The 13613-nt window shown below is 40.2% G+C and overlaps 1 protein-coding gene across 1 annotated transcript; it reads left to right on the top strand.

Moving 5' to 3' along the window:
- The first annotated feature begins 205 nt into the window (after positions 1 to 205).
- LOC306913058 (chymotrypsin-like elastase family member 1) lies at positions 206 to 12871 on the top strand. The gene is made up of 9 exons (XM_079489572.1): positions 206 to 242; positions 348 to 426; positions 1259 to 1402; positions 8699 to 8802; positions 9281 to 9409; positions 10264 to 10406; positions 10637 to 10782; positions 11884 to 12036; positions 12590 to 12871. The coding sequence occupies exons 2-9, from the start codon at positions 376 to 378 to the stop codon at positions 12608 to 12610; spliced, it is 891 nt and encodes a 296-aa protein (XP_079345698.1). The 5' UTR covers positions 206 to 242; positions 348 to 375; the 3' UTR covers positions 12611 to 12871.
- Positions 12872 to 13613: the final 742 nt, after the last annotated feature.

Raw genomic sequence — 13613 nt, 5'->3', positions numbered from 1 at the left:
AGGCACAATTTGAATATTTGAGAGTAACCAAACTGATTGATAGAATATAGGTTTTGTTGTGTAATGTAACTCAGGAATCCAATAAGTAGGAGGAATAAAGACACCAGTAGGTGGCGGTAATGCACAGATTTGTTTGCCAACCGCCAATAAACCCCACTAGAAGAAGAAGAAGAATGATATGATTCCGGTCTGTGTGCTACAGGCATACGGAATGTTTGAAGACAGCGTGTCACAAGTTTAAGGTTCGTTTTGTTGTTTCTGCATCATTGGTTTAAGTTATTTGTCAATATTTGAGTTATATGTTGTATTTCATGATGAGGTTTATTGATCGTTTTGTTTCTTTTCAGTTTGCATATTGTTTGTGTTCATTATGGTATGGGTTCCAAAACCACGTCATTCCCTTTGATCCTACGTGCAGCCAGTGAGGTGAATAGGCTACTTGTGTTTTGTGCATTTTATTTAATTATCTTTTATGTGCTTTATTCTTCTGACTGCCTGATCACTGTTCATTGTGTTTATTTGACAGTTTTGACGTTGTTGTTGTTATGGCTTATTGAAAGAAGGGAAGAAATAAAGCCCGCAGCACCAGTACCCTACTTACTACACAGAACTGACGTCGTTTTTAAGATTCACTGGGAGTGACAGTTTTATATAATTGAAAAATGTCAAATATATTGTTAAAACTAAGCTCTACAAACTCACAATGAATCGCGCTGTAGTGCATTTAATAAATAATAATAATTACTTTAGTCTTTTATAAACATTTAATTGAAATTGCACATTTGCACTGTGTGAGGTACTTTGGAAAACAACACAGCATGCTTGGTACTAGAATACGCCGAAGTTTCCCTACACTAAATATTTTCAGATGGGAGTCCATGGTTCACCATAGAGATTATATCTGGTCCACGGGCTAAGCTCAAGAACTTGTTTCCAGCCAGGCCCTGCTCATAGAACATTTCATCGTAGTGGTTCAATGCCTTGTTCAAGGGCACTTCAGCGGTGGTAATTTTAGCGTGTCGGACCGCTGATTCGAACTGGCGACCTTCCGGTATCAAGACCGCTCCACAATCCGTTCGGCCACCGCTGCCACAATAGGGTTTCCTCGTGCTAAATTTAGGGACCAGCCTCAGTATATAACTAGTCACACTGTTTGTAACTTTGTTTATGGTTTCTTTTCATTTATTGGCTGTTATAAGTTCACAATATCAATTTGCCGGTCCTCGACATGATTATTATTTTCTTACCCGTTGCCAAGAGCGCCTGTCCAGCCCGGATGGATGATAATCTTTACCACGTTGACGAACAGCTCCGTCCCGTCGTATTCATAGATGTCATGCTCTCCAAGCGCCACACGGTACGCACTGGGGTCCATGTTGCTGCAAGAAGAAGTAAGAACACGGTACAACACACCATGATTTAATACGTCAACAAAGCAGACAGTTTCAGACCAGACAGTCTTCTGTCAGCATGATACAAGTAGGGGTTAATATACTAGGGTTATACGCTTCTAAATGAAAGCACTCTTTTAATGTTAAAAAGTAGGCCCATAACTGGAAGAAGCAATTAAGTAGCCTTTGCTACTGGATTGATTGATTGAAAATGTATACAGTTTGTAGAATGGATAGCGTTCAGGGAAAGTACTGGTCAATAGCCTACAAAATCGGATTGGATAAAAAGCAGTAAGACTTGTTTACATAAGGGTCTTCCATTTTCAATTCATCAGAACATTTAAAGACATACAAATATACTTATATTAAAAAAAGAAAGTTGAAATCATATATAGGCCTACGGTTAGAAAAATAAGGGAAAATGTGTGTACAGTATAGAAAACTTAAAACTATAACACATTATTTTGGGGGGTCCCCAAATTTCCTGGTTTTTATTTATTATTATAAAAAAAAAAAAATTGCAGCTGAATGTCTGGAAAATGGAAATTAAGAGTTTACATGGTGCATGCATAAACTTTCCTTCAGTCTGGTTTCAGTATTAATTTATGATGTATTTTCTCTATTATTAAGGTTATTTTTGCAGTCAGTTTGTATTGGTGGTGGGGAGGGGGGCGGGGGTCACGAGACATGACCAAAGCATTTCCGGGGGTCCCCAGCCAAAAACGTTGAGAACCCCTGCCCTAGATAACCAAGGGTCTAGGGCAAGGGGCCAGTGAGGCTATTCAACGTTGAAGCTCTGGGCCCTAGTGGTAGGAGGAGGGACTACAGGCGGACCCGTGGATTCATGACCGGGAAACCCCGTGCAGCTGGGCTTTAACATTGAGCGCTCGGTTGCACTTCCGCATTTGACCACCAAAATGTGGTGGTCAAATGCGGAAGTAGACGTTCTGAGACGGTACTTCCGGCAGTCTTCCGGGTGCTTCAAAACGCCACTGAGCAACTTCCACTGACATGAATAGCTGGGGGGGCGGAGCTTCACGCCAGTTCAGTCTCTATCCTTTTATAAACTCTATGGTCTAGGGTCCCCGGATGATTAATAATAACAATAATGAACATTGTTTTCTCATAAAACAGTAAACAAACCAAGATTCAGTCAGTACATTTCTAAAGTTACAATTTAAGACCTTTTAAATACCTCTAAATTGGAAAACCAAAAATGGTCAAACATTGGCCAAATTGTTAAATATTACCTTAGAAAAATGCAAAACAAAAAAAATAGACAAGCTTGTAGATGGACTATTTTCACAATATTTATCTGTGGAACAGAGTCAAACTAAATGTAATGCATCAACTCCAAGTGCTTGTCAGGGTGGGCGGGAACCATTGCAGCCGAGGAGTAAAAACTAGACGTCATCATCGTCAGGTTTTTACTGAACTAGCTGAGGCTACAAGAATGCCACATGCTAGTTAGATGTCTTTATTATCCACAGGGGAAATTGTTTTGCTCATGTTAATGCGTATACATTCAAGACAATAGGCCTACATAAATATACAAATACCATAAAACACCCAGCAAAGTACTAGTAAAATAATTCTAAAATTAATGTTGGTGGTCCTTGACATGAAAAGGTTTATATTTAATCCATTTAGGCCTGACGTCGAAATAAAAAAAAATGTCTTCTAAATTCTGACAGTTTTCTGAAATACCTATTTGTATCAGTGGTGCTCAATATTTCATGTCAAGGACCCCAAAAATTATATGTAATTGGCCACCGACCCCCATCTGAAAATATGTTGTTCCAGGGACCTCCCCAGAAGCAAAGATTTGAGTTAAAAACGTTCGCTCTGAAAGAATATATATTCAAAGATTTGTGCCGCATTCATGATTTTTCAAAAATAGCCGACCTACAAGCTCGTAGCGCGGCACTCGGTGCTGCGCTATGAGCTTGTAGATCTGCTATTTTTCAACAGCTAAAGTATAACATAATGCTTAAACACCAAAATGGGTTCCCGTCCAAAATGGATTAATATAACGAGCAACAAGCAAGCAACAGAACAGCGAGGGTTCCTACCCGATGCAATGGGCTGCCGTCATGATGTAGTAGGTATTGATGAGACTGCCTCCACAGACGTGGTACCAGTAGCCATCGTTGTAGAGGTTTTGTTGGAGAGAAACCTGAGGATGTAATATCAACCATTTGGAGACGGATAACACTCGGCCTCAGAAGCACTGTTTCAAGTAGCCAAGGCGTGGTGATAACACGGTGAGAAGTGACAATGATTCATGAGACCAGAGGCTACAGAATTCCTGGCAACCCACCTTTTCTGTATTTTAGAAAAGGTAAAAGGGCTAGGGTAACCCCCTGAGCCTAGTAAGGTTAAAGGTTAAAAAAAAGTATTTTCTATCGATCAAATAAACTAAACTAAACTATCAACTACTGTACTGACTCCATGAAGCCTTGAATTCATGGAGATTTTCTTTTTGTTTTCAGTTGGAGACTCTTTGAGTACAGTATTCTAAAATAGCCTATATATTTCAATATAATGTATTAATTTGATGACCGGAGACTACGCCAATCATCAAATTATTGACTTAGGAATGCGAAAAAAATAAAAAAAAATCTCCATGAATTAAATTCTTCATGGGGTGTGTAGGCCTAACTGATTTGTGAAATTTGTCTTCTTTTTTTTTGGGTGAACTACTTGGTGGTTCTTGTTGAAAATGCAATAGTTGCTATGAAAAGCGTTTTGGACCAGAAATCACAAAAAAAGTACTTTGATTTGACTACACATACTTTGGTTAATAAGACACGCATGAAATCATGAACCAGTGTGCTTTTCCACCTTGTGTTCGAAATCGTGAAGAAATATGAAATGATTAAATAATTAAATAATGAAAAATCCCAAGCAAATCAGAAGTGAAATGTGATTCTTTACCTGGTATTTCCAGGAGTTAGGTCGAGCCTCATCGCCTCCTACCACCCTCTCATTGTGCACATTGTGGTTGAAGGGTGCCTCGGCACAGATCAATCCTTATGCACACAGTTCAAACCACAAGAGCAGTTGTTAGAGCACAGTGGGGACATGCAGTATTGCAGTTGTAACAATCCTAAAATATATCTGCAATCTAATGAATGATAAATACTAATGAATCATCGTTGTGCCTCTTCTGTAAGACTTACCAATGCAACACAAGAGCGTCGTGAGTCGTATCATCTTGGACTGGTGAAGTGATCAAATCGGATGCAGTTGGTTGGTTGTGGTTGTCTTATTTATATATGACGCAACTATCTGGTTACATGCCAGTGTCAATGGGCAATACTACTGGGCATATCAGAGACCGCCTAACTTGTACGCTACTGAATATTCTCATGATCCACAACAACAAAATGGACACTAACAGAACATTTACTTGAGTATTAATTGTTAAGTGCATTTTCTGAGTATCTGTACTGTACTTGCGCATTTGTATTTTTGGATACATATTGACTTTCAGTCCGTCACATTTCAAACACAAATATTGTAAATGGTATTGCGATGCGTTTGTGTGCTTGCAGTGTTGCTATTTGCAATGTTATTGATAGAGCCTCTGAAACTGGAACCCTGATATGTAAGAATAAATGTTTTTTTGTTCTTAGCTGGGGAAAAGTACAGGTGGGTCTAACATTACGCAAAGTTGCCAAACTCTGCTCACTGATAGCGGGGTAGGCTGTTCAACAGCTGCACTTCTTAACTTCTTTCCCTCAGGCTATCAGAGATCGTAAACAACATCCACTCACCTGCATGCACAGTATATGTTTGGACAAATCTCGTGGTCGAAGATAATAACACCCATGCTGTCTGACAGCACAACAGGATGACCTTGAGCATAATACTGCTTTTACACAACAGTTACAACAAGCATAATTTATTAGTTAAAACACATTTTGTGCCCAAGACGTCTGTGGACGTCTTTGGTATTACCGCACGGGCATAACCCAAGACGTCTGGACGTCTTTGAAAAAATATATATATATATATATATTATTATTTTTTATTAAAAGAAATCATAATCAAAACAATGATTTTCTTTTTTTTTTTAAATACGTGGTGCCAAAGTTTGTGTTTTCGCCATTGAGAATGCATTTGGCGTTTAAATTAAATAACTCAAACTATAAAACATTTCAAAGTAAAAAGTTCCAGCATGTGTCTCCACAGTCAGCTGAATTATAAAAAATGTGAATGGATTTTCTAGGTGAAAGTGATTTTTGGGCAGTTTTGCGTGGGCTCTCAATGTGTTAAGTAAAGTGGCAATACATTATGACTTGTTTTGTTTAACCATTTAATTATCTCTACCTCCTGAGCCATGACTGCCCTAGACGAGTAGAGTTTGATAATACATGGATGTGTTGCCTCATTCTAAGACCACTATGGATGAGGGAGACGTAAGCAGTCCTCCAGGACCTGGGAATATAACATCTACAATATTGTCACAGTGGTATGGTGCCTGTCAACGCCCTGCAACCGCAACAATTCTACATAATAGTGTAAATGGGGAGTATAACACACCTTGTGTGATATCTATTACCCTCGAGTAGCCCATTTGGAATTAATTTAGGTGATTAATTTAGGTCACTTTTGAGGGAAACATTTTGAAAAAGTAATGCAGATGACTCTCCTAGGGTCTCCTACGGTTTTACATTTTCAACATGAATTAAAAGTATGTAAAAATATGTTTTATCTATGAAACCTCTTCTGCTTGGCTTATTTTCTGTACTAAACATGTGACATTAAAATGGTACATTTCAAGCATGTGCATGCAACCCCCTCCTAACCTGACTTCCCCAGATTGCGGCAGTATTGAGTTCACCAGTTCCCTCCTCCTGCAAATGTTGTCCAGCAGGGGGAGTGGTTTCACCAGGCTAACCCCCTACATCAACATAAAACACCCAGGGTTCTTCGGGTCCTTTTGACCAGCTCAAATGGAGTTAGGAGGTTATTTATCAAAGCACTTTTTAATACTTTCCATTGGTTCAATATTTTTTAAACCAACACACAGACATAAAGTATGTTCAATAGCATTGATTGTGAAAAAAAAATCTAAAACCTCAAAGTGTCAGGATTACCAACTGCCTGTTGAATTAAACTATTATTTGTGTCTGTCGATATGCCCAGTGGTATTGGCCATCGACACTGGCATGTAACCAGATAGTTGCGTCATCTCAAGATTATATATAACCCATTTTGGGCAGGAACCCCTTTTGGTGTTAGCATTATGTTGTGCTTTAGCTATTGAAAAATAGCAGATCTACAAGCTCATAGCGCGCCACCGAGTGGCGCGCTACGAGCTTGTAGGTCTGCTATTTTTTTAAAATCGAAGAACGACTGACATAAACATAGCTTTTTCAGAAAACTGTCATTTTCAAACAGACATTTTTAGAATCTGATCTCAGGTCAAAATGGGATAAATAACACGACCAACTGCATCTGGTCACTTCACCGGTCCAACATGATACGACTCACGACTCTCTTGTGTTGCATCGGTAAGTTTTTCCATAAGAGGCACCATTGTAATGTATTATTATAATCATCTTTTATTCATTCTTGTAGTTATATTTTATGATTGTTACAACTGCATGCAGTTAGAGACTAGAGCAGTTGGAACACTGTTCAAACTGCCTTTTGTGGTTTTAACTCTGTGTGCATAAGGATTGATTTGTGCCGAGGCACCCTTCAGCCGCAATGGGAGGGTTGTAGGAGGCACTGAGGCTGAACCCCATTCCTGGAAATACCAGGTAAAATATGCACACATTTCACTACTTCAATATCCAGCAAAGTTGTAAAAGAATACCGATTTGTGTCCGCGTGCTGTATTTCATGTATTTGAATTAAATACTTATGTAACCCATTCTGGGCAGGAACCCCTTTTGGTGTTAGCATTATGTTATGCTTTAGCTATTGAAAAATAGAAGATCTACAAGCTCATAGCGCTACGAGCTTGTAGGTCTGCTATTTTTGAAAAATCGAAAAACCACTGACATAGAAACATAGCTTTTTCAGAAAACGGTCAGGATGTAGAAGACATATTTAGAATCTGATCTCAGGTCAATTAATTTCCTTACTAACCAATGTAAGTGTGGTAAAAATATATATTAATTTTTATGATTGCTGACCATGTAACATATTCACATTGCTTTCATAGCATTTTCAAACAATAATTAGAATAAAATAAACAATGTTATTAGGAGAGAAAAGAGAATGTTAAAATGCTAAACATTGAGCAAGGAAAAAACACAACTGTAAGGCAGAAAGGGAGGTTTGGATTAGGTGGGGAAAGAGTCTGAACAGGTTGGGTTTCGAGCATTATGTTATACTTTAGCTATTGAAAAATAGCAGATCTACAAGCTCATAGCGCGGCACCGAGTGCCGCGCTATGAACTTGTAGGTCTGCTATTTTTGAAAGATCGTGAAAATGTGCCTCAAATCTTTGAATATATATTCTTTCAGAGTTTCTAACTCAAAACTTTGCTTCTGGGAGGGTCCCTGGAACAACATATTTTCAGATGGGGGTCGGCAGCCTATTGCATACAATTTACATGAAATATTGAGAACCACTGATATAGAAACATGAGGTTTTTCAGAAAAAAAATGACATTTTAAAAAGTCATTTTTTAAAATGTCAACGTCAGGTCTAAATGGGTTAAACAGGGAATGCGATGGGGGGGGGGTCAGCTTTGATGTGAGGTGGAAGTGAGTTCCCATTTCCAAAAGGGAGGGGGCTGCAACCATAGGACTTCAACTGAGAAAGATCAGGTGCGTTTTTTTGTTTTATTTTGGGGATGATTTTGGGCATCAGCAGACCCACCTAATAATGACCACATTAATACTGTGGGCCTGCAGGGCCATATTAATCATTACTTTCCACTGTTTTATGCCACCTTGGCTACTTAGCATATCACAGTATAGGTTTATTATTTTGAGTGCCATCTGTCTTCAAATGGTTGGTTAATACTTTATCCTCAGCGGCGGTGGCTCAGGGGTAGAGTGGCCACTAGGGGGCGGCGGTGGCTCAGGGGTAGAGTGCCTGGATGGGAACCGCAAGGTTGTCAGTTCGAACCTGGGCTCCCCCAGAGTTACTGTCGAAGTGTCCTTGAGCAAGTCACTGAACCCCTAATTGCTCCCGATGTGCTGGTTGGTGCCTTGCATGGTTTCCGCTGCCATCGGTGTATGAATGTGTGTGTGAATGGGTGAATGTAATGCACAATCTATGTAAAGCGCCTTGGATAAAGGCGCTATATAAATGCACCATTTACCATTTTTATCCTCAGGTTTCTCTCCAAGAAAACATATACGACGATGGTTACCATTACCACATCTGCGGAGGCGCCCTCATCGATGTCTTCCACGTCATGACGGCGGCCCATTGTGTCGGGTAGGACTCTCTAAGGTTCTATTCAGAGCATGAACACTTTCATTTAACCCATTTAGGCCTGACGTCGAAATTTAAAAAATTCTAAATCCTGACAGTTTTCAGAAATACCTATGTTTCTGTATCAGTGGTGCTCAATATTTCATGTCAAGGACCCCAAAAATTATATGTAATAGGCCACCGACCCCCCCCCCCACATCTGAAGCAAAGATTAGAGTTAAAACATCGCTCTGAAAGAATATATATTCAAAGATTTGTGCTGCGTTTTCACGATTTTTCAAAAATAGACCTATAAGCTCGTAGCGCGGCACTCGGTGCCGCGCTATGAGCTTGTAGAGCTGCTATTTTTCAATAGCTAAAGTATAACATAATGCTTAGAACACCAAAAGGGGTTCCTGCCCAGAATGGGCTTGTATATTTTATCTTAATCTAGTTTGTTGATGTAATCATAGCGTGTTTTATATACTTGTGTTATTGACAGCCCGGATGCCAGTGTGTACCGTGTGGTGCTCGGAGAGCATGACCTCTATGAAGACGGCGGCACCGAGCAGATAGTCAACGTGGAACAAGTTATTATCCATCCGGGCTGGACAGGTGAACTTGGCAATGGGTAAAAATGATCAATTTATCACATAGCGGTATTTAACCCTAGATTAGAATATTGATTCACTGTAGACAGTAAACTAGTAAAACTACCAATCAGAATTGTTACCAGGCATGGTACCCGTGGCCACCCGTGTCCCTGCGTCTACAGAGGCTCCACACACACCCCGCCTCCTCTTGTCCCCGGTTACAGATCACTGTCAGGAGTGTCCGCTGGCTACAGATCTCACGCTATAAAATATAATATAAAGATGGGGACTGGAGACAGTGGCGCGCTGCTCGTGTGCCCGCAGTGAGGGATACATGGAGCTATATGTTAGCAGCGACACACAGCGCACTGAGCGCAGCGCCTGATCATATATATCCACTGATTATTTTATTGTTTGGTGTTTTAACTTATTTTTTTGTAGCCCTAAAATTGATGAGGGGAAGGGGAGAATGTAACCAAGCCTGTAACCCCCGTTACTACACCTCCATTACTGTAATCCAGATTACATATTTTAAAATGTACCCTAGACGTTGCACTTAAGGTGGTTGCATCGGAAAACCGATGGAGAAACGCAGCTAAAAATCCGCAATTCGCATCCGATTCGCGCCCGGTGTGTAGAGACCTTTACCGTTTCTTTTTTTACTCTGATTACGTAACGGCGTTACATGTAATTGTTACTTCCCAACCCGTAACCATAAACAATCCCGATGTGCATATATATATATATATATATATATATATATATATATATATATATATATATATACCCCAATATGAGCATGCCATATATGGGCTGCGTTGTGACCTGAAGTCGAGATGCGAGGGCCGCATAGTGGCCCCGAAGCTCTAGTTACTTTATATTTTCCTTATAGGAATGATATTGCTCTGCTGAAACTGGCCAAAAGTGTATATGACAACGGCTTCGTGGCAATCGCCAACCTACCTCATGCTGGCGCAATGCTGCCCCACATGTTCACCTGCTACATCACTGGCTGGGGCCTCCTCGGCAGTACGCGTATGTATTCTGCGTTTAACTCTTCTATTAGGAGCAGTGGTTCAGTGTCTCTTCTATTAGGAGCAGTGGTTCAGTGTCTCTTCTATTAGGAGCAGTGGTTCAGTGTCTCTTCTATTAGGAGCAGTGCTTCAGTGTCTTTCTCAAGGACACCGTGTGGGAGGAGAAATAATCAAATCTAAATATTGTATCATTTGAATATATATTCTGCATACATGTTTTTTTTTTTTTAGCTGAAAGCGGTGCACCAGACAAGCTGCAAGTGGCTCCACTGAATGTGGTAGAGCACTCCATTTGTTCACAGCACGAGTGGTGGGGAAGCCTTGCCCTGGAGTCCATGGTGTGTGCTGGAGGGGATGGGATCACTGCAGGCTGCCAGGTAACTGGGCTCTGTGGCTGCACCTTAGAGTATATATGAATAGAGACGACACCCGGAGGAAACCCTGAGGCGAAATGGACATAGTGGCCGAATTTGGTATTGCAGTGTGGGCCCAAACACATGAACGCGCTGGTCCATTGACTATCATTGTGCACGTTCACGATGACACGTGAACGCCGCTGTTTCATACGTGAACGCGTGCAATGATAGTCAATGGCCAGCCCGTTCATGTGTTTGGGGCAAATCCATCCCAGAATGCACTCTGTTCCTGAGTGAAATCGCCTCATGCGCTTTTGAGCAACATAATGCAAGTGGATGGGAGGAGATATCCGGTGCCGTCTCTATTCATATATACTCTAAGGGCTGCACCTTACCAGGATGCTTTCCTGTCGTCCGTAAGGACAATTCTGATTCCCACACTGCCGGCATTGGTAGCCAAGGCCGAAAGCAGTACTGGGAATAAGCCTATCTCACAGAATTTCCCCGCCCCCCTAAATACGCCCCCTTTCGGGGTTAGTGGTGATAGCGTGACGTCACTCCATAGACGCTACATGTTAACACAGGTAATTTAAGAAGTCTACAACTTTTGTTTTCTCAAGGTAAGGTTTGTTCTATCTGTTCGACCTGATTTACCATCTTGTTTGCTTCATAATAATATTGGTCTGTCACATTTTTACATTAGAAAATGTACTTAGATTCTCCAGAGAAAAAAACGTGTAAATGCTCATGTTAAAGACACCACTATTTACCGGAAGTGGGCGTGGAAAGCGGGCTGTGAGATAGGCCTATTATAGGCAGGTCCATGTTGCTCCTCGTCAGGGCCACTTGGCTGCGTCTTCCCAGCCACTGCACCAATGTGGAAGGCTCAATCATGTTGGGACAAATACAGCTAAGGGTTTTAGATCACAATTCTTTATTATTTCAAGTTTCCAGCTTGTTTGAATCTAAACACTCAAATGAGGGTTAACATATTTTACAATGTCACACTGTCTTCAAAGCTGATATGAACGCAGGCTTCTCTGTATTCACTGGTTACAGTTTTGACTTGTTTTATATGAGACAATGAGTTGGCGGTTGACCACGACTCAATGTTCTTCTTAGGGCGACTCTGGTGGACCCTTGAGCTGCAAGAAAGGTGATGATGTCTGGAGAGTGCATGGTGTGGTCAGCTATGGTCCAGGTGGAATGTGTAACCAGGTGTCCAAACCTACCGTCTTCACCCGAGTCTCCTATTTCAAGGACTGGATCTACGACGTAAGCCTTAATTGTTATATCTCTGTGATTCAGGGCTTTCCTCGATTCAAGAAATTCGTGACTTGACTAAATAATCATAGGAATTTGTCGACTAATTGATTTGTTGGGTTAATAATCGACCAATCTGTAAAATAAGTGTTTGCTGCATGCAAACATTCACACATCAGTCTGTGAGGTTGGGAACTGAACATTCATTCTAATTTCAAAACGGCGTGCTGGCTATTACTGTATCTATGTTTACAAGAGATGTGCTCATAATTTTCAAGAAATAATTCATTCAGCATTTTAAAATACTTAAAAAACTACTAAACTAGTAGTAATCAACTGAGGCTAAACCGTCCAATTGATTGATAATTCTACTACTGTGATTATAGTCTAATATTGTTGGAATATTGAGCGAATGATTTCAATTTTAGTTTTGTCGATTAATAATGAAATGGATTGAATAATTAAAAGGTACTACAGCTGTCTGAATAATGTTTTAAACCTGCTTTCTAATTGGTTCCACTGCTTATCAGTCGTCTGAATTTGACCCTTTCCAATTTATCTGCAGGTAATAAAGGGAACTCGGTGATGGTTTCCTAAACGAGGACTAAAAGGAGTACAGAATAAAAGTAAAATGTTGTAGAACACATCATGGTTTGTTTCCTTAAAAGTCAACCTATCAAAGTTTGCTATAAAAGGATGAGACTCAGAGATGCCAGGATTAACACTTACAAAATGTACAATTTAGGCATTTAGCAAAATGGCTTGGTATGTAGGAGATACAATAGCTAGATAGCTTTGTTTATTTATGCTACCTCCAACTCGATAAGGTACTGTATAGGCTACAAATTGTAGCCTATTGTTATTAACCCATTTTGGGGCGGGAACTCCTTTTGGTGTAAGCATGTTATGCTTTAGCTATTGAAAAATAGCAGATCTACAAGCTCATAGCGTGCCACCGAGTGGCGCGCTATGAGCTTGTAGGTCTGCTATTTTTGAAAAATCAAAGAACGACTGACATAGAAACATAGCTTTTTCAGAAAACTGTCAGGATTTAGAAGACATTTATAGAATCGTTCCCAGGTCAAAATGGGTTAACAGGGCTGCACCATCTAATGATCAGTCATAGACACTCACTTGACAGCATCATTTCAAGAACACTTCACTGTAGATAGTGTTATAATTGTTATAAGAATAAGAATATTATATTATAATGATATTAAGTCATCTGTATTACTTTTCCAAATTGTTTCCCATGACGGATTCCAACTGACTACCTAAATTAATTTCAAATAGGTTACTATACAAAAAAAAATTAAATAATGGGCACTCTTATCTTTCATTGTCGATGGGAATTTAATGTTTGTGTAGGACAAAGTTTGTGGACAGACACTAAAAGCTGGAAATAGGAGGGGCTGGCGGCTGGCGCCCCTCAAAAATACAATTTGTGCAAGAATGTTGTGCAAAAAACATTTGTCCAAAAATACGGTATGTGCACGTTGGTCAGTGGATGTTGCTCAGATCTGGGAAAGACGTTAAGAAGTGCAGCTGTTTAACAGCCCACACTATCAGTGAGGACATTAAAGGGGAAT

The sequence above is a fragment of the Electrona antarctica genome (assembly GCF_951216825.1).
Source record: "Electrona antarctica genome assembly, chromosome: 20".
NCBI classification, from domain to species: Eukaryota; Metazoa; Chordata; class Actinopteri; order Myctophiformes; family Myctophidae; genus Electrona; species Electrona antarctica.
This window is presented reverse-complemented; position numbering and strand designations above follow the sequence as displayed.

Coding starts and splice junctions, on each gene's coding strand:
- LOC306913058 (XM_079489572.1), top strand. CDS start 376: ATGGGTTCCAAAACCACGTCATTCCCTTTGATCCTACGTGCAGCCAGT. Junction 427..1,258: donor TCCTACGTGCAGCCAGTGAG/GTGAATAGGCTA, acceptor CCCGTTGCCAAG/AGCGCCTGTCCAGCCCGGAT. Junction 10,783..11,883: donor GGATCACTGCAGGCTGCCAG/GTAACTGGGCTC, acceptor TGTTCTTCTTAG/GGCGACTCTGGTGGACCCTT.